The 14487-nt window shown below is 48.1% G+C and overlaps 1 protein-coding gene across 1 annotated transcript in view; it reads right to left on the bottom strand.

Annotated features, from left to right (window-relative positions):
* NPTXR (neuronal pentraxin receptor) overlaps positions 1–14487 on the bottom strand; it is a 72940-nt gene that overhangs the window by 26980 nt on the left and 31473 nt on the right. Inside the window, exon 2 of the mRNA XM_085601278.1 lies at positions 13307–13541. Coding sequence (XP_085457404.1) covers positions 13307–13541 — 235 coding nt within the window. The remainder of the gene's footprint in view (positions 1–13306; positions 13542–14487) is intronic.

Here is a 14487-nt window from a genome sequence, read left to right as displayed (position 1 = left end):
TGCATGATAACCCTGGTGGTTAATGCACTTGATGGAGAGGTCTGTGATTTGTCTGGCCACAGTTCTGACTCATGATAAACTAGCACAGATTGGTGTTCCTGCTGGAAAACACAAGGTGTAACATGCAGATCCCAGAATTGTATTTTATGTAGATAGATCAGTGGGTTACTACTATCGTCACAGAACTCCTTTTGTTACTACGAGTTCATAAGATACAACCCTTCTAATACAGCACATTGAGCTGTGAACTAGCATGAAAGCGCTGCTTGCAAATTGCAATCATAAGTTTGGACCATTGTTGTTTTTTACTCAATCTTTCGTTATTATAAGATTGCTAAGAAGAGTTCCTTTGGGTAGAAATACAATTTTATTGTATGACACTCTCAATCATTGTGTTGCATTTCAAATCCTGAGTTTATGTGGAGGATTTACTAGCCCTTTGCACCTGCTTTGCATCACAAAAGTGACACAAACCTGGTACACAATATTGTCTTGAGGTTTACTTTCCAGAGCAAATCCAGAATTGAATAGGAAAGTAGCCCTAAAATAACTCAAAGTAGCACTATGCACTACGTTGCGTAAAGAAGGCATACCCAGTGCATAATTTGAGGCCGGCGTTTGCTCAGTTCTTTTGAGGACCGGCACTTATTTTTCTTCATTAGACATTGACCCACAGCAAGAGAGAGAAAAACAAAAAAGGGTGAGAGAAGATGGAAAAGCAGTAGCTTAGAAAGAAAGCAGCAATGAAAAAGAATATGTATGAAAGAGATAAAGAGGCTAGGAGTATTGGTGGGGATTAAAGAGGCATGAGGAGGAAACAAGACTACACAGCCTTTTTTTGGCACCCCAACATTCAATAGCGCCGGCCGCGAGCAATGAGCAAAACTTTGGACGTGGCACTTATTGTTTTACAAACTAAGCACTGTCTCGTACCGTTGGTGGTACATGGATGTTATAGATTTCGGTACTTTTCATCATCTACTAACTTTGGCAGAAAGGGATTTGCATCAAAAAATGAAGCCTCCTTGAGGCAAGTGTAAAGTTGGAGAAAAGATTTATTTTTTCCAAACTATTCCAACTTTGCAAGTGTGCTACTCCGTACAGCATACACACAAAGTGGTAAAGTGCTAAACATTGTCAGGGGAGAGGAGTTGGCCTAACGACTAGGGTGCTCGACCTCAGACCTGGGGAACTGGGTTCGAGTCTCGGTAATGATGCTGAACAGCCTGTGATTCTGGGCAAATCACTTAATCGCTCCATGCCTAACAAAAAATGAATGTGTGTCCTCATTGTAGGAGAGTAGGGTCTGCTTTCTATGTTCACCCCCACTTTTTGCTTTTGCTTTACTGGTTTTCGACTTAGATGTGGCTGTGGGCCTGCTAATCAGACCCACAGCCCTGCTGTTCTCTCTCTAAATTAATACTATGTACTTTAGGTGCATAACCCATTTGGATAGGATCACCTTATTGGCCCCTGTACAGTGTACCCTAGGTACCCAGGGCATAGGTGTACCCTAGGCCTACCAGGGGCTGCAGCATGTATTATGCCACCCCTGGCCTGGCCTTCCATTTTGACACAACTGGCTGATCACTCAGCTGGGGCAAGGTCGTGTAATCACCCCTTGCTTAGGTGTAGTATTCCTATACCTAACTTACATATAGAACATGTGTACCTATCAGTCACTCCTATGGCAGGCCTTAACAATCCTGGAGGCAGAGTGCTTGGTAACATGTGAGATGGTGCTCTAGCATGAGCTGAGCCTGTCTGCAGCTTTCGGAACCAAGTCCTTATAGCTGTTCTATGATATAGCCTACCATATACTCTTAAAGTGCCTTATAATCTTAGACGGTTATGGTAACTATGGTTTGGCTTTATCGAAACATGTCGTGTAAGGTGTCTAACACTGTGGAATAATACCCCCATACCATTTCTGGACATGAGGATATTATTCCCCCCTTCTAGAGGGAAAGACATGTTAAAATCATACTTCACTGTTAGCCTCTGACCAAAGCCTCAGCATCACAAAATGGATGCTGCTGCCACGACACAAGTCTGACCTCCTGCAGCTGGGAGTGATCCCCGCCAGGGAGGCCTGGACAATAGGTTTCCTGCTTGGGGAGGTGCTAGCACCTCCCCAGACAGCCTTTAGTGTATTGGGGCAGGGTGGGCTGAAAGGAATGAGACATGCCTGGGGCACACAAGGTGTTCCTTGCATAGTCCAGTTCAAACCGGCGCTGGGGCACTCCAGCCCCAGCTCTGGCGCGAAACTGGACAAAGGGAAGTGGGTGTAACCACCCCCTCCCAGGTCCCACCCATAAGGCGTGACCTAGCAGGTATCCCAGCCGCCCAGATTAGTATAAGAGTGGGAGTTGGGCCTCAAGACTTTAGATTATCCTGAACCTGCAAAACTGAACAGAAACTCTGGACCTTCGACATTCGACGAAAGAAGAAGACTGAAGAATCTCCCTTGTAGCCAAGGAGTGGCTACCCTGTGCAAACAGGCACCATCAAGAGACTACCCTTTGCTTTGCCCACGTTCTACGAGGAACCGACTGCAGAGCCCGACCAGAGCCTTGACTTCCAGACTTCTCCGACCCTGATCCACATCCACAGCAAAGCTGAGATTTGTGGAGGCGACGAGCGACGTGGGACCGGCTACCTGGAAAAAGTGGCTAGTAACTTAAAGCGCAGCTTCTGAGGCACCCTCGAAGTTGTGCACCGGGGATTGAGAAGCCCCAACCCCAAGCACCATCTGCACCGAAGATCAGCCCCCCACACTCCACGAGTCCTGCGTGGGGCCCTTCTGCATTTTCCTGCTTGCCGCGTCTGTCCGGTTGCTTGCCCGCTGGCTAGTGGCCTTTGTGACGACGCACCCTGAAATCTTCTGCACTGGTTTGGCTCCTCCAGACTGGCTCCCGCTTCTCTGCAAAGAAGAAGCACCCCAGACCTTACTGGTCTGCACCAGAAGCAAGTCCTCCGTTCTTCGTGGGTTCCGCTTGCCAAGGCTTGGTGAGTCCTAGTCCAACTTCGACGCCGCCGACAGCAAGAGCCTTCGTGGGACAGCTCGCCTCCTGGTCCTGGTCGTCCTCGACGCTTCCTGGTCCTCCTGGCTGCAGCGACAAGCTTCACCTTCACCTGCAATCTTCACGACATCGCCTGGTTCCTTCCTGGTTCCACGTGGTCACTGGCTAGTGACCTTGACTCTGTCCCTTCTGCTTGCAGGTTTCCTCTCTTCTTGATCCCAGCCTTGGGATCCACCGGACACTCTTCACTGACTGCCTGTCAGCATCTTTCTTCAGGCATCCATAGGAGTCGACGACGAAAACGACGCATCTTCACCCCTATGCACCCGCAGCCTGTGGGCTAGGTAACTTGGGTACTCCGGTGCTCATCAGGATAGTGACTATCCTAGTGTCTAGTTTTCAAGTCTCAACTTCCTAGCTACTCCGGAAGTGTCCTAAATCTATCTATTTCTAAACTGTACTATTGCTAGTGACTTTTACGCATTACGCGTGAGTGTTTCCACTCTGCACACGAATCCCGTGGGCCTCCCACTTCCTAACTAACGCTAGTGTAGTGTAGCCCCAGCGATTCCCTAGGCCTAGGCCTATCCTATTTCCGTGACAGTGGTCCTTATACCACTTACTTAGTATATGGTTTGCGTGGCCCCTAGGGCCTAACTGTATTACTTACCTGTGTGACTTAATGTATGCATAAATAAGACTGTGTTGTACTTACCTCTAATCTCATAAAGAGTGCTGAGGGTTTGCTTAGAATAAATACACTTTATTTTATATATATATCTGTTGTGGTGTCCTTTCATTTGGTATTCAAGGGATTATATATGGTATCACAGCTGGCTTCACATGCCATTCAGAGTTTAGCCTAAGACTGCTCTTGTCCATGCTACCACTAGGATAGCTGGTCTATAAGGTTGACTTTACAACCAATCACCATAAGGGTATTTGGACTGATATAAGGTGTACACTATAACTAGTGACATCATACATCAGGCCAACTTCTCACATTGGTGAGCAGCGGTTGGGATCTGAGCTTGCTGTTGTAATACCATTGTAATCTTGAGATACTAAATTGAAAGATCACACAGATATTGTCTAGGTACATATAACATAGATTATAATACTTAAGTCCTACTGGACTTAGTAGTTGTAGGTTGAAGGGAGTAACACACCCTGACTACAACTACTAGAGAGGTCTAGTAGAAACAACTAGTGTAGGTAGGTGCACACACCACACCCTCACTAGATCATGTCTCTGAGAGGAGATCAAGTAGATGCTCTCTCAGGAGGGGCAGGTCTGCAGAAGACCCCCTCTAGATATGATACCTTAACATTCCAGGAGATGAGACACTTGTGTACCTCCAGAGGAATAAAACAGGGTGCAAACCCTACCCTCCTTCAGTTAAGACAACTCCTAGAGGAGTATGATACCCTTAGGGCCTCTCAGGCAGGTACCCTAGGTACAGAGGAGGGTCTACCCACCACAGAGGAGTCAGATGGGACTTCAGAGGAAGAGGTAGACAGCCAGGGCCAAGTAGGAAGACTTAGCCAGGCTAACCTAAGCTTACATGGGAGTTTGCATGGGGTCCCCCCATACAGACCCACAAGTAGGCTTACACAGAGAAGCAGGAGGGACAGATCCCCTTCAAGGGAATCCATCCTCTCCCATGTCTCTAGCATCTCTAATGCTTCCTCTCACAGGGGAATGACTTCACCTGAGAGAAAGGAGCATGAAGCCAGAATGAGGGAAGCTAATCTGAGGATTCAGAGGGAAGAACTTGCCCTTGCCAAGGAGAAGCTTGCTCTGGCTAGAGAGCAAAAGTTAAGTGGGTCAGAACCCACTGGTGGCAGCAACATTCCTAGAGATAGAGACAGGCACTATGATAATAGAAACCTGAGCAAGATTGTCCCTCCCTACAAGTGTGGGGATGACATCCACAAATGGATAACTGCTTTGGAGAGAGCTTGCAAAGTACAGCAGGTACCCCAAAGTCAGTGGGCAGCTATCTTGTGGCTCTCCTTCTCTGAGAAAGGTAGAGACAAGCTCCTCACAGTTAGTGATGAGGATGCAGATAATTACACTGTCCTGAAGAGTGCTCTGATTGATGGGTTTGGCCTAACCACTGAACAATACAGGTTGTTGTTCAGGGATACCCAGAAGACACAGACTCAGGACTGGACTGACTTTGTAGATTGTGCCACTAAGGCTCTGGAAGGCTGGCTAATGGGAAGTAAGGTTAAGGACTATACAGGATTGTATAATTTGATCATGAGAGAGCAAATACTTAACAACTGTCAAAACCAGCTATTGCATCAACACCTGATTGATTCTGATCTGACTTCTCCCCAAGAATTGGGAAAGAAGGCAGATAGATGGGTCAGGACTAGAGTTAAGCAGAAAAACCAGAACCAGGGCGGTGATCAGAAAAAGGCAGACCAGAAGGGTAATGAGCAGAAACAAAAAGACCAGAAGTCTTCACCAGGCCCCCAAAAGGCTCAGGGGGAGGGTGGTCCCAAACAGGATAAAAAGAAAGATGGCCAAAAGAAACCATGGTGCAACTATTGTAAGTCCAACTCACATTGGTTTAGTGAGTGCACCAAAAAGGATAAGCCCCCAGCCACCATTGCCCCTAAGGCAACTGTACCCCCTAGTTCAGCTGTAAGTGGTGGTTCCCAGCAAAAGGGTGTAGTAGGGTTAACCCTGGGAACTGAGGAGGATTCTGGCCTAGTCAGAGTACCTACTCAGGCTGTTCTGATCTGTGATGGGGACTTAGCTTTGTCCTCTACTGTAGGCCCCAGTAACCTGGGCAAGTACAGACAGACACCTTTTATCAACCAAAGAATGGCTCAGGCCTACAGGGACACTGGAGCTAGTGTCACAATGGTGACACCTGCTTTTGTGGACCCTGGACAGATCATACTAGGTGAGAATTACCTAGTGACCAACGCTAGCAATGCCACTACCTCCCATAGTGTGGCTATTGTTAACTTCTCCTGGGGAGGGGTAACTGGCCTCAAGAAAGTTGTTGTTAGTTCAGACCTTCCTGTAGAGTGTTTACTGGGCAATGATCTTGAAACTTCAGTTTGGTCTGAAGTGGAGTATAGGACCCATGCAGAAATGCTGGGGATAGATGCACATGTCCTTGCTGTGACCAGGTCACAGGCCAAAAAGTGCACCACTGAACAAGTGCTGGATCCTGAAACTATGGACCAGTCACAACCCAAGAGAAAGAGCAGTAGGGTTAAGGCTGTGCCTTCCCCCCTGCCTCAGGTGGTGGATCAGCCCTCCCAGGAGGATGATTCTGAGAGCCCTGAAGGAACTGTCCTAGAAGAACTTGAGCCTGATCAGGTTGAGTTTCTTGGGACAGGGGGACCTTCCAGGGCAGATCTGAGGCAGGCTCAATTAGACTGCCCCTCTCTTGAACCCCTCAGACAGCTGGCTGCTGCTGAGGCTGCAGGGAATGCTCAAGGTACCCATAGAGTGTATTGGGATGAAGGGCTACTGTATTCAGAGGCTAGAGACCCCAAGCCTGGTGCATCCAGGAGGTTGGTCATACCACTGAAGTTCAGAGGCTTCCTTCTTACCTTGGCCCATGATATTCCCCTTGCAGGACATCTAGGCCAGAACAAGACTTGGGACAGGCTTGTCCCTCACTTTCACTGGCCCCATATGTCAGAAGATACTAAGGAGTTTTGTCGCTCCTGTGTCACCTGCCAAGCCAGTGGCAAATCAGGTGGCACCACAAAGGCCCCCCTCATACCACTACCTGTGGTGGGGGTCCCCTTTGAAAGAGTGGGCATAGATATTGTAGGACCAATGGACCCACAAACAGCATCTGGGCACAGATTCATACTGGTGGTAGTGGACCATGCCACCAGGTACCCAGAAGCAATTCCCCTGAGGACCACAACAGCTCCTGTTGTGGCAAGGGCCCTGCTTGGAGTATTCTCCAGAGTGGGCTTTCCAAAGGAGGTCATTTCTGACAGAGGTGCCAACTTCATGTCAGGATACTTGACTGCAATGTGGAAGGAGTGTGGTGTTAACTACAAGTTCACCACACCCTATCACCTACAGTGCAATGGGCTTGTTGAGAGATTCAACAAGACCCTAAAGGGAATGATAAAAGGATTACCAGACAAGCTTAGGCGAAGATGGGACATCCTTTTACCCTGCCTTCTGTTTGCTTACAGAGAGGTCCCACAAAAGGGGGTTGGCTACAGCCCTTTTGAGCTTTTGTTTGGGCATCCTGTAAGAGGACCCCTGTGTTTGGTGAAGGAAGGATGGGAGAGACCTCTCAGACAACCCAAACTAGACATAGTGGATTATGTACTTGGTCTCCGCTCCAGGATGGCAGAGTATATGAAGAAGGCTTCTAAAAACCTTGAGGCAAGCCAAGAACTCCAAAAAGCTTGGCATGACCAAAAGGCTGTACTGACTGTTTACCAGCCAGGACAGAAAGTGTGGGTGTTGGAGCCAGTGGCCCCAGCAGCACTCCAAGACAAATAGTCTGGACCCCACACTATTGTTGAGAAAAAGGGAGAAGTCACCTACTTGGTGGACCTTGGGACTCCCAGAAGCCCCCACAGGGTGCTTCATGTCAACAGATTGAAGGCATATGTTGACAGGGCAGACATGGGGCTACTCATGGCTACAGATGAGGGGCAGGAGGAAGAGAGTGACCCTCTCCCAGACCTGTTGACTCAGAACCCTGATGATGGCTCAGTTGATGGTGTGGTCTTTTCTGACAGCCTCACTGTCCATCAGCAACAGGACTGCAGACAGGTGCTGCAATCCTACAGACATATGTTCTCTCTGACCCCAAGTCAGACAAACTGGTGCACCCATGAGGTGGACACTGGTGACAGTCTGCCTGTGAAGAGTAAAATCTACAGGCAACCTGACCATGTCAGGGACTGCATAAAAGTTGAGGTACAAAAGATGTTGGAGCTGGGAGTCATTGAACCTTCAGAGAGCCCTTGGGCTAGTCCTGTAGTTCTTGTGCCAAAACCTCACACCCAAGATGGTAAGAGAGAGATGAGGTTTTGCGTGGACTACAGAGGTCTCAATGCTGTCACTAGGACAGATGCCCACCCAATACCTAGGGCAGATGAGCTCATTGACAGACTGGCAGCTGCTAAGTTTTTGAGCACATTTGACCTAACAGCAGGCTACTGGCAAATCAGACTAGCTGAGAGTGCAAAGGCTAAAACTGCTTTCTCGACCCCAGGAGGACATTATCAATTTGTGGTAATGCCCTTTGGTTTGAAGAATGCACCTGCCACTTTCCAAAGGTTGGTGAATCAAGTCCTTACTGGGTTGGATGATTATTGTGCAGCTTATCTTGATGATATTGCTGTCTTTAGCTCCATCTGGGAGGATCACCTGGTCCACCTGAGGAATGTTTTAGAGGCCCTGCAAAAGGCAGGCCTCACTATCAAGGCCACTAAGTGCCAGATAGGGCAGAGCAAGGTTGTATACCTGGGCCACCTAGTTGGTGGGGGTCAGGTTCAACCACTGGAGAGCAAGATCCAGACCATAAAGGACTGGGCTCCTCCAACTACCCAGACTCAGGTCAGAGCTTTCTTGGGCCTGACTGGGTACTACAGAAAGTTTGTTAAGAACTATGGGTCCATAGTGACACCACTTAATGACTTGACCTCCAAGAAGATGCCAAAGAAAGTTCAGTGGACAGTAAGCTGTCAAAAAGCATTTGATGACCTGAAGCAGGCCATGTGCAGTGCACCTATTCTGAAAAGTCCAGACTACTCCAAAGAGTTCATTGTCCAGACAGATGCTTCTGAGTTAGGTGTGGGAGCCGTTCTTTCACAACTGAATGTAGATGGTCAAGACCAGCCCATTGCTTTTATAAGTAGAAGGCTGACCCCTAGAGAGAAACGTTGGTCAGCGATTGAGAGGGAGGCCTTTGCTGTGGTTTGGGCCCTGAAGAAGCTGAGGCCATACTTGTTTGGCACTCACTTCAAGATTCAGACAGACCATAAGCCCCTCTTGTGGCTAAATCAGATGAAGGGTGAAAATCCCAAACTTCTTAGGTGGTCCATTTCCCTACAGGGGATGGACTTCACAGTGGAACATAGACCTGGGACTGACCATGCCAATGCAGATGGACTCTCCAGATATTTCCACTTAGAACATGAAGACTCAACTGGTCAAGGTTAGTTTAATGTCCCTAAGTTTGGGGGGGGGGTTGTTTAGGAGAGTAGGGTCTGCTTTCTATGTTCACCCCCACTTTTTGCTTTTGCTTTACTGGTTTTCGACTTAGATGTGGCTGTGGGCCTGCTAATCAGACCCACAGCCCTGCTGTTCTCTCTCTAAATTAATACTATGTACTTTAGGTGCATAACCCATTTGGATAGGATCACCTTATTGGCCCCTGTACAGTGTACCCTAGGTACCCAGGGCATAGGTGTACCCTAGGCCTACCAGGGGCTGCAGCATGTATTATGCCACCCCTGGCCTGGCCTTCCATTTTGACACAACTGGCTGATCACTCAGCTGGGGCAAGGTCGTGTAATCACCCCTTGCTTAGGTGTAGTATTCCTATACCTAACTTACATATAGACACATGTGTACCTATCAGTCACTCCTATGGCAGGCCTTAACAATCCTGGAGGCAGAGTGCTTGGTAACATGTGAGATGGTGCTCTAGCATGAGCTGAGCCTGTCTGCAGCTTTCGGAACCAAGTCCTTATAGCTGTTCTATGATATAGCCTACCATATACTCTTAAAGTGCCTTATAATCTTAGACGGTTATGGTAACTATGGTTTGGCTTTATCGAAACATGTCGTGTAAGGTGTCTAACACTGTGGAATAATACCCCCATACCATTTCTGGACATGAGGATATTATTCCCCCCTTCTAGAGGGAAAGACATGTTAAAATCATACTTCACTGTTAGCCTCTGACCAAAGCCTCAGCATCACAAAATGGATGCTGCTGCCACGACACAAGTCTGACCTCCTGCAGCTGGGAGTGATCCCCGCCAGGGAGGCCTGGACAATAGGTTTCCTGCTTGGGGAGGTGCTAGCACCTCCCCAGACAGCCTTTAGTGTATTGGGGCAGGGTGGGCTGAAAGGAATGAGACATGCCTGGGGCACACAAGGTGTTCCTTGCATAGTCCAGTTCAAACCGGCGCTGGGGCACTCCAGCCCCAGCTCTGGCGCGAAACTGGACAAAGGGAAGTGGGTGTAACCACCCCCTCCCAGGTCCCACCCATAAGGCGTGACCTAGCAGGTATCCCAGCCCCCCAGATTAGTATAAGAGTGGGAGTTGGGCCTCAAGACTTTAGATTATCCTGAACCTGCAAAACTGAACAGAAACTCTGGACCTTCGACATTCGACGAAAGAAGAAGACTGAAGAATCTCCCTTGTAGCCAAGGAGTGGCTACCCTGTGCAAACAGGCACCATCAAGAGACTACCCTTTGCTTTGCCCACGTTCTACGAGGAACCGACTGCAGAGCCCGACCAGAGCCTTGACTTCCAGACTTCTCCGACCCTGATCCACATCCACAGCAAAGCTGAGATTTGTGGAGGCGACGAGCGACGTGGGACCGGCTACCTGGAAAAAGTGGCTAGTAACTTAAAGCGCAGCTTCTGAGGCACCCTCGAAGTTGTGCACCGGGGATTGAGAAGCCCCAACCCCAAGCACCATCTGCACCGAAGATCAGCCCCCCACACTCCACGAGTCCTGCGTGGGGCCCTTCTGCATTTTCCTGCTTGCCGCATCTGTCCGGTTGCTTGCCCGCTGGCTAGTGGCCTTTGTGACGACGCACCCTGAAATCTTCTGCGCTGGTTTGGCTCCTCCAGACTGGCTCCCGCTTCTCTGCAAAGAAGAAGCACCCCAGACCTTCCTGGTCTGCACCAGAAGCAAGTCCTCCGTTCTTCGTGGGTTCCGCTTGCCAAGGCTTGGTGAGTCCTAGTCCAACTTCGACGCCGCCGACAGCAAGAGCCTTCGTGGGACAGCTCGCCTCCTGGTCCTGGTCGTCATCGACGCTTCCTGGTCCTCCTGGCTGCAGCGACAAGCTTCACCTTCACCTGCAATCTTCACAACATCGCCTGGTTCCTTCCTGGTTCCACGTGGTCACTGGCTAGTGACCTTGACTCTGTCCCTTCTGCTTGCAGGTTTCCTCTCTTCTTGATCCCAGCCTTGGGATCCACCGGACACTCTTCACTGACTGCCTGTCAGCATCTTTCTTCAGGCATCCATAGGAGTCGACAACGAAAACGACGCATCTTCACCCCTATGCACCCGCAGCCTGTGGGCTAGGTAACTTGGGTACTCCGGTGCTCATCAGGATAGTGACTATCCTAGTGTCTAGTTTTCCAGTCTCGACTTCCTAGCTACTCCGGAAGTGTCCTAAATCTATCGATTTCTAAACTGTACTATTGCTAGTGACTTTTACGCATTACGCGTGATGTTTCCACTCTGCACACGAATCCCGTGGGCCTCCCACTTCCTAACTAACGCTAGTGTAGTGTAGCCCCAGCGATTCCCTAGGCCTAGGCCTATCCTATTTCCGTGACAGTGGTCCTTATACCACTTACTTAGTATATGGTTTGCGTGGCCCCTAGGGCCTAACTGTATTACTTACCTGTGTGACTTAATGTATGCATAAATAAGACTGTGTTGTACTTACCTCTAATCTCATAAAGAGTGCTGAGGGTTTGCTTAGAATAAATACACTTTATTTTATATATATATCTGTTGTGGTGTCCTTTCATTTGGTATTCAAGGGATTATATATGGTATCACAGCTGGCTTCACATGCCATTCAGAGTTTAGCCTAAGACTGCTCTTGTCCATGCTACCACTAGGATAGCTGGTCTATAAGGTTGACTTTACAACCAATCACCATAAGGGTATTTGGACTGATATAAGGTGTACACTATAACTAGTGACATCATACATCAGGCCAACTTCTCACACTCATGTAACGTAACTGGTGCTATGTAAAGCGCTCTGATACCTGATTGGATTCGGGTCAAGTTTGTGCTATATAAAACTCTGCAAAAAAAAAAAAAAACATAGAATTTTGTGCCGGACCCTTACCCTTCAAGTATAAAATCTATGCTTGACATCGCGCACACGTCCTTGCACTATGGTGCAAAGGTGTGCATTGGCATAAGGCAGCTTATGGCACCAGAGGAGAGAGCAACAGCATCATATCTTATTATGCCCTCTCCTTTTCACTCAACGCAGCACAGCAAATTTGGTTACTATACTGCGTTCAAACGTAGTAAATCTGCTCCTCCATTTCTCCAGATCAAGCACTCTTACCGTAGAATGCCTACCAGTATGGATGGCATGTGACTCCTATACCTTGTAATTCTGAATGTCTTAAGTAACATTTCCTATACATTGATTGACACACTTGTAAGACTCATTGCTTCTGTATAATATGTTTGCAATGTAACGCGCTCTGACATAATACATTGGGATAAGTAGCGCTATAAAATGAACAAATGTGAAGAGGGGCTATGGAGAGATGAGTGGCACAACTGCAGGGTTGTAGTGATGGAATCCATGAAGAAGGACGTCATGGCGGGGGTGCCAACAAAGACTGTCACATCGGATGCCACCAGCGCTAAAGCCTGCCCTTTGTATGAAGTAGGGAGAGAGAGCATGGGGGTGGCAGAGAGAGAGAGTTGTGGTAAGCAGAACGAGGAAGTAGAGAAAATTGTTCCTCTTGCACCGAAATGCAAGGAGTCCATACTAGGTGAAAGGACCAAGCCACAGCCTATAGTAGGAGGTGAAAGAGTCAGCTGCCTATGGGTGGATCTAAGATGTGATTGATAATGGTTCAAGCATCTGTTACTTCAACATCATTCTCAACTTCTGCCAGCAGTTGTGATGGTATGAGCAGCGCTTGATTCTCCCTTTATAGACAGCACTTGCCTGCAAACACAATGCCGCCTCCTTCAGATGTGCATGGATGTCAATGAGGGGCTGCAAGGTTTAACAGCTGATGACTCTGGTACCCCTAGTGCTGTCCTTGCAACCAAGCATCTAAGAAGTAGCATGGTTTTATCCTACTAACTAGGAGCAAAAAAGAGTTTTTTAGGGGCTACCGGTAGGGTTAGACTCGACGTGTTTATGTCATCAGGTGTCAAGTGGTGTCTGATGTCACTGCCACGGGCATTTTGATGAGTCAACTTCCCTGCAGGCTCTTCCATTACCAAGAAAGGCTCCCCTTTTTGTTGGATTTCTCGCCCCTCCTACATAATATGGTTTGTTTTCACAGAGACCTTACTTCTGCTCTTCTTACCATGCTCCAGCTCAGCAATGCGGCTTTGGAGTGCGCTCAGCTCCTTCTCCACGTCCACTCGCTGCTTGTCGTCATGAGCTGAGGCTGCGGGCCTGTCCTTCTCTAGCTCCAGCAGCTTGGCCAGCAGTTGTCCCTCCAGTTCCTCAAGACGGGCATGCAGAGAGTCGCGCCCCAGAATAGGTGTGCCTGTCGTGGACGCCGAGGTGGCATTCCGCAGTCGCTGTTGAATCTCTTGCTGCCAGGAGAGAAAAGGCAGGTGTTATAACCTAAACCATTCTGTTTATACCAAGTTTAACTGTATTTATTTTATTTAAAATATTTGTAAAATACTATAAAGCTCCCTACAAATTGCCATAATGTGCCACATACACCACAGAATACCAGAAACGAAAATATAGTACAACAAATTACCACAAAGTTCCACAAATGATCAAATATTTGCTTCACAAAGTAATGCCATCAACACCAAGTCAAGAGCCTCCTTGTTGTTCTTGACATCTTCAGATACTCCTGGCTTTGAAGTTAGCAGCACAATGCATCCTGGGATTTGTAGATTGTTTTCAAACCTTGTAAGTATGGGCTGAAAAAAATCCCAACCTACAATGCCAAAATCCCAAATGAGGTTGATACTGTGATCTATTAAAAAACTATTTTCTTCTAGATGTGCTTGTACTGAAGGCAGTAACAAGCTAACTGGCACATTACATAGTCTTGGAGTAAATTTGCCTTAAAATCAATCCTGGACAGGTTACCATACTCACTACTTGTTTTGTCTTCCTCAAACTGCTGCATTCTAGAAATAAGGTTCACTTGAGGTTAACCAGGAATACCACTCTCAAAATGTGCAGGCTTTTCCAAAGTAAGCTCAGGACTAGAAAATCTTGCCCTTGATCCCATGGATCCACTTGGTACTGATCAGCCGCAGCCCGTGCAGGTAAGAGCAATGGGGCGGTGGGGCTGGGTTGGGGGGATTCGACAGACGACCACGAGGGGAAATTATATAAGTAATTATTTTTTCCTCATTGTTGTCTGTCGAAATCCCCCCACCCCACCGCCCAACCACTCTTACCTGCACGGGCCCCGGCTGGTACTGATACTGGAGCGGGCACCAAAGTCTTGAAGTATATCAGAGCCTACGATAGTGGTGCGACTGTGGTGTATGAAGTGGATATTCTCATTTC

The sequence above is a fragment of the Triturus cristatus genome, chromosome 4_2, assembly GCF_964204655.1.
Source record: "Triturus cristatus chromosome 4_2, aTriCri1.1, whole genome shotgun sequence".
NCBI lineage: Eukaryota > Metazoa > Chordata > Amphibia > Caudata > Salamandridae > Triturus > Triturus cristatus.
This window is presented reverse-complemented; position numbering and strand designations above follow the sequence as displayed.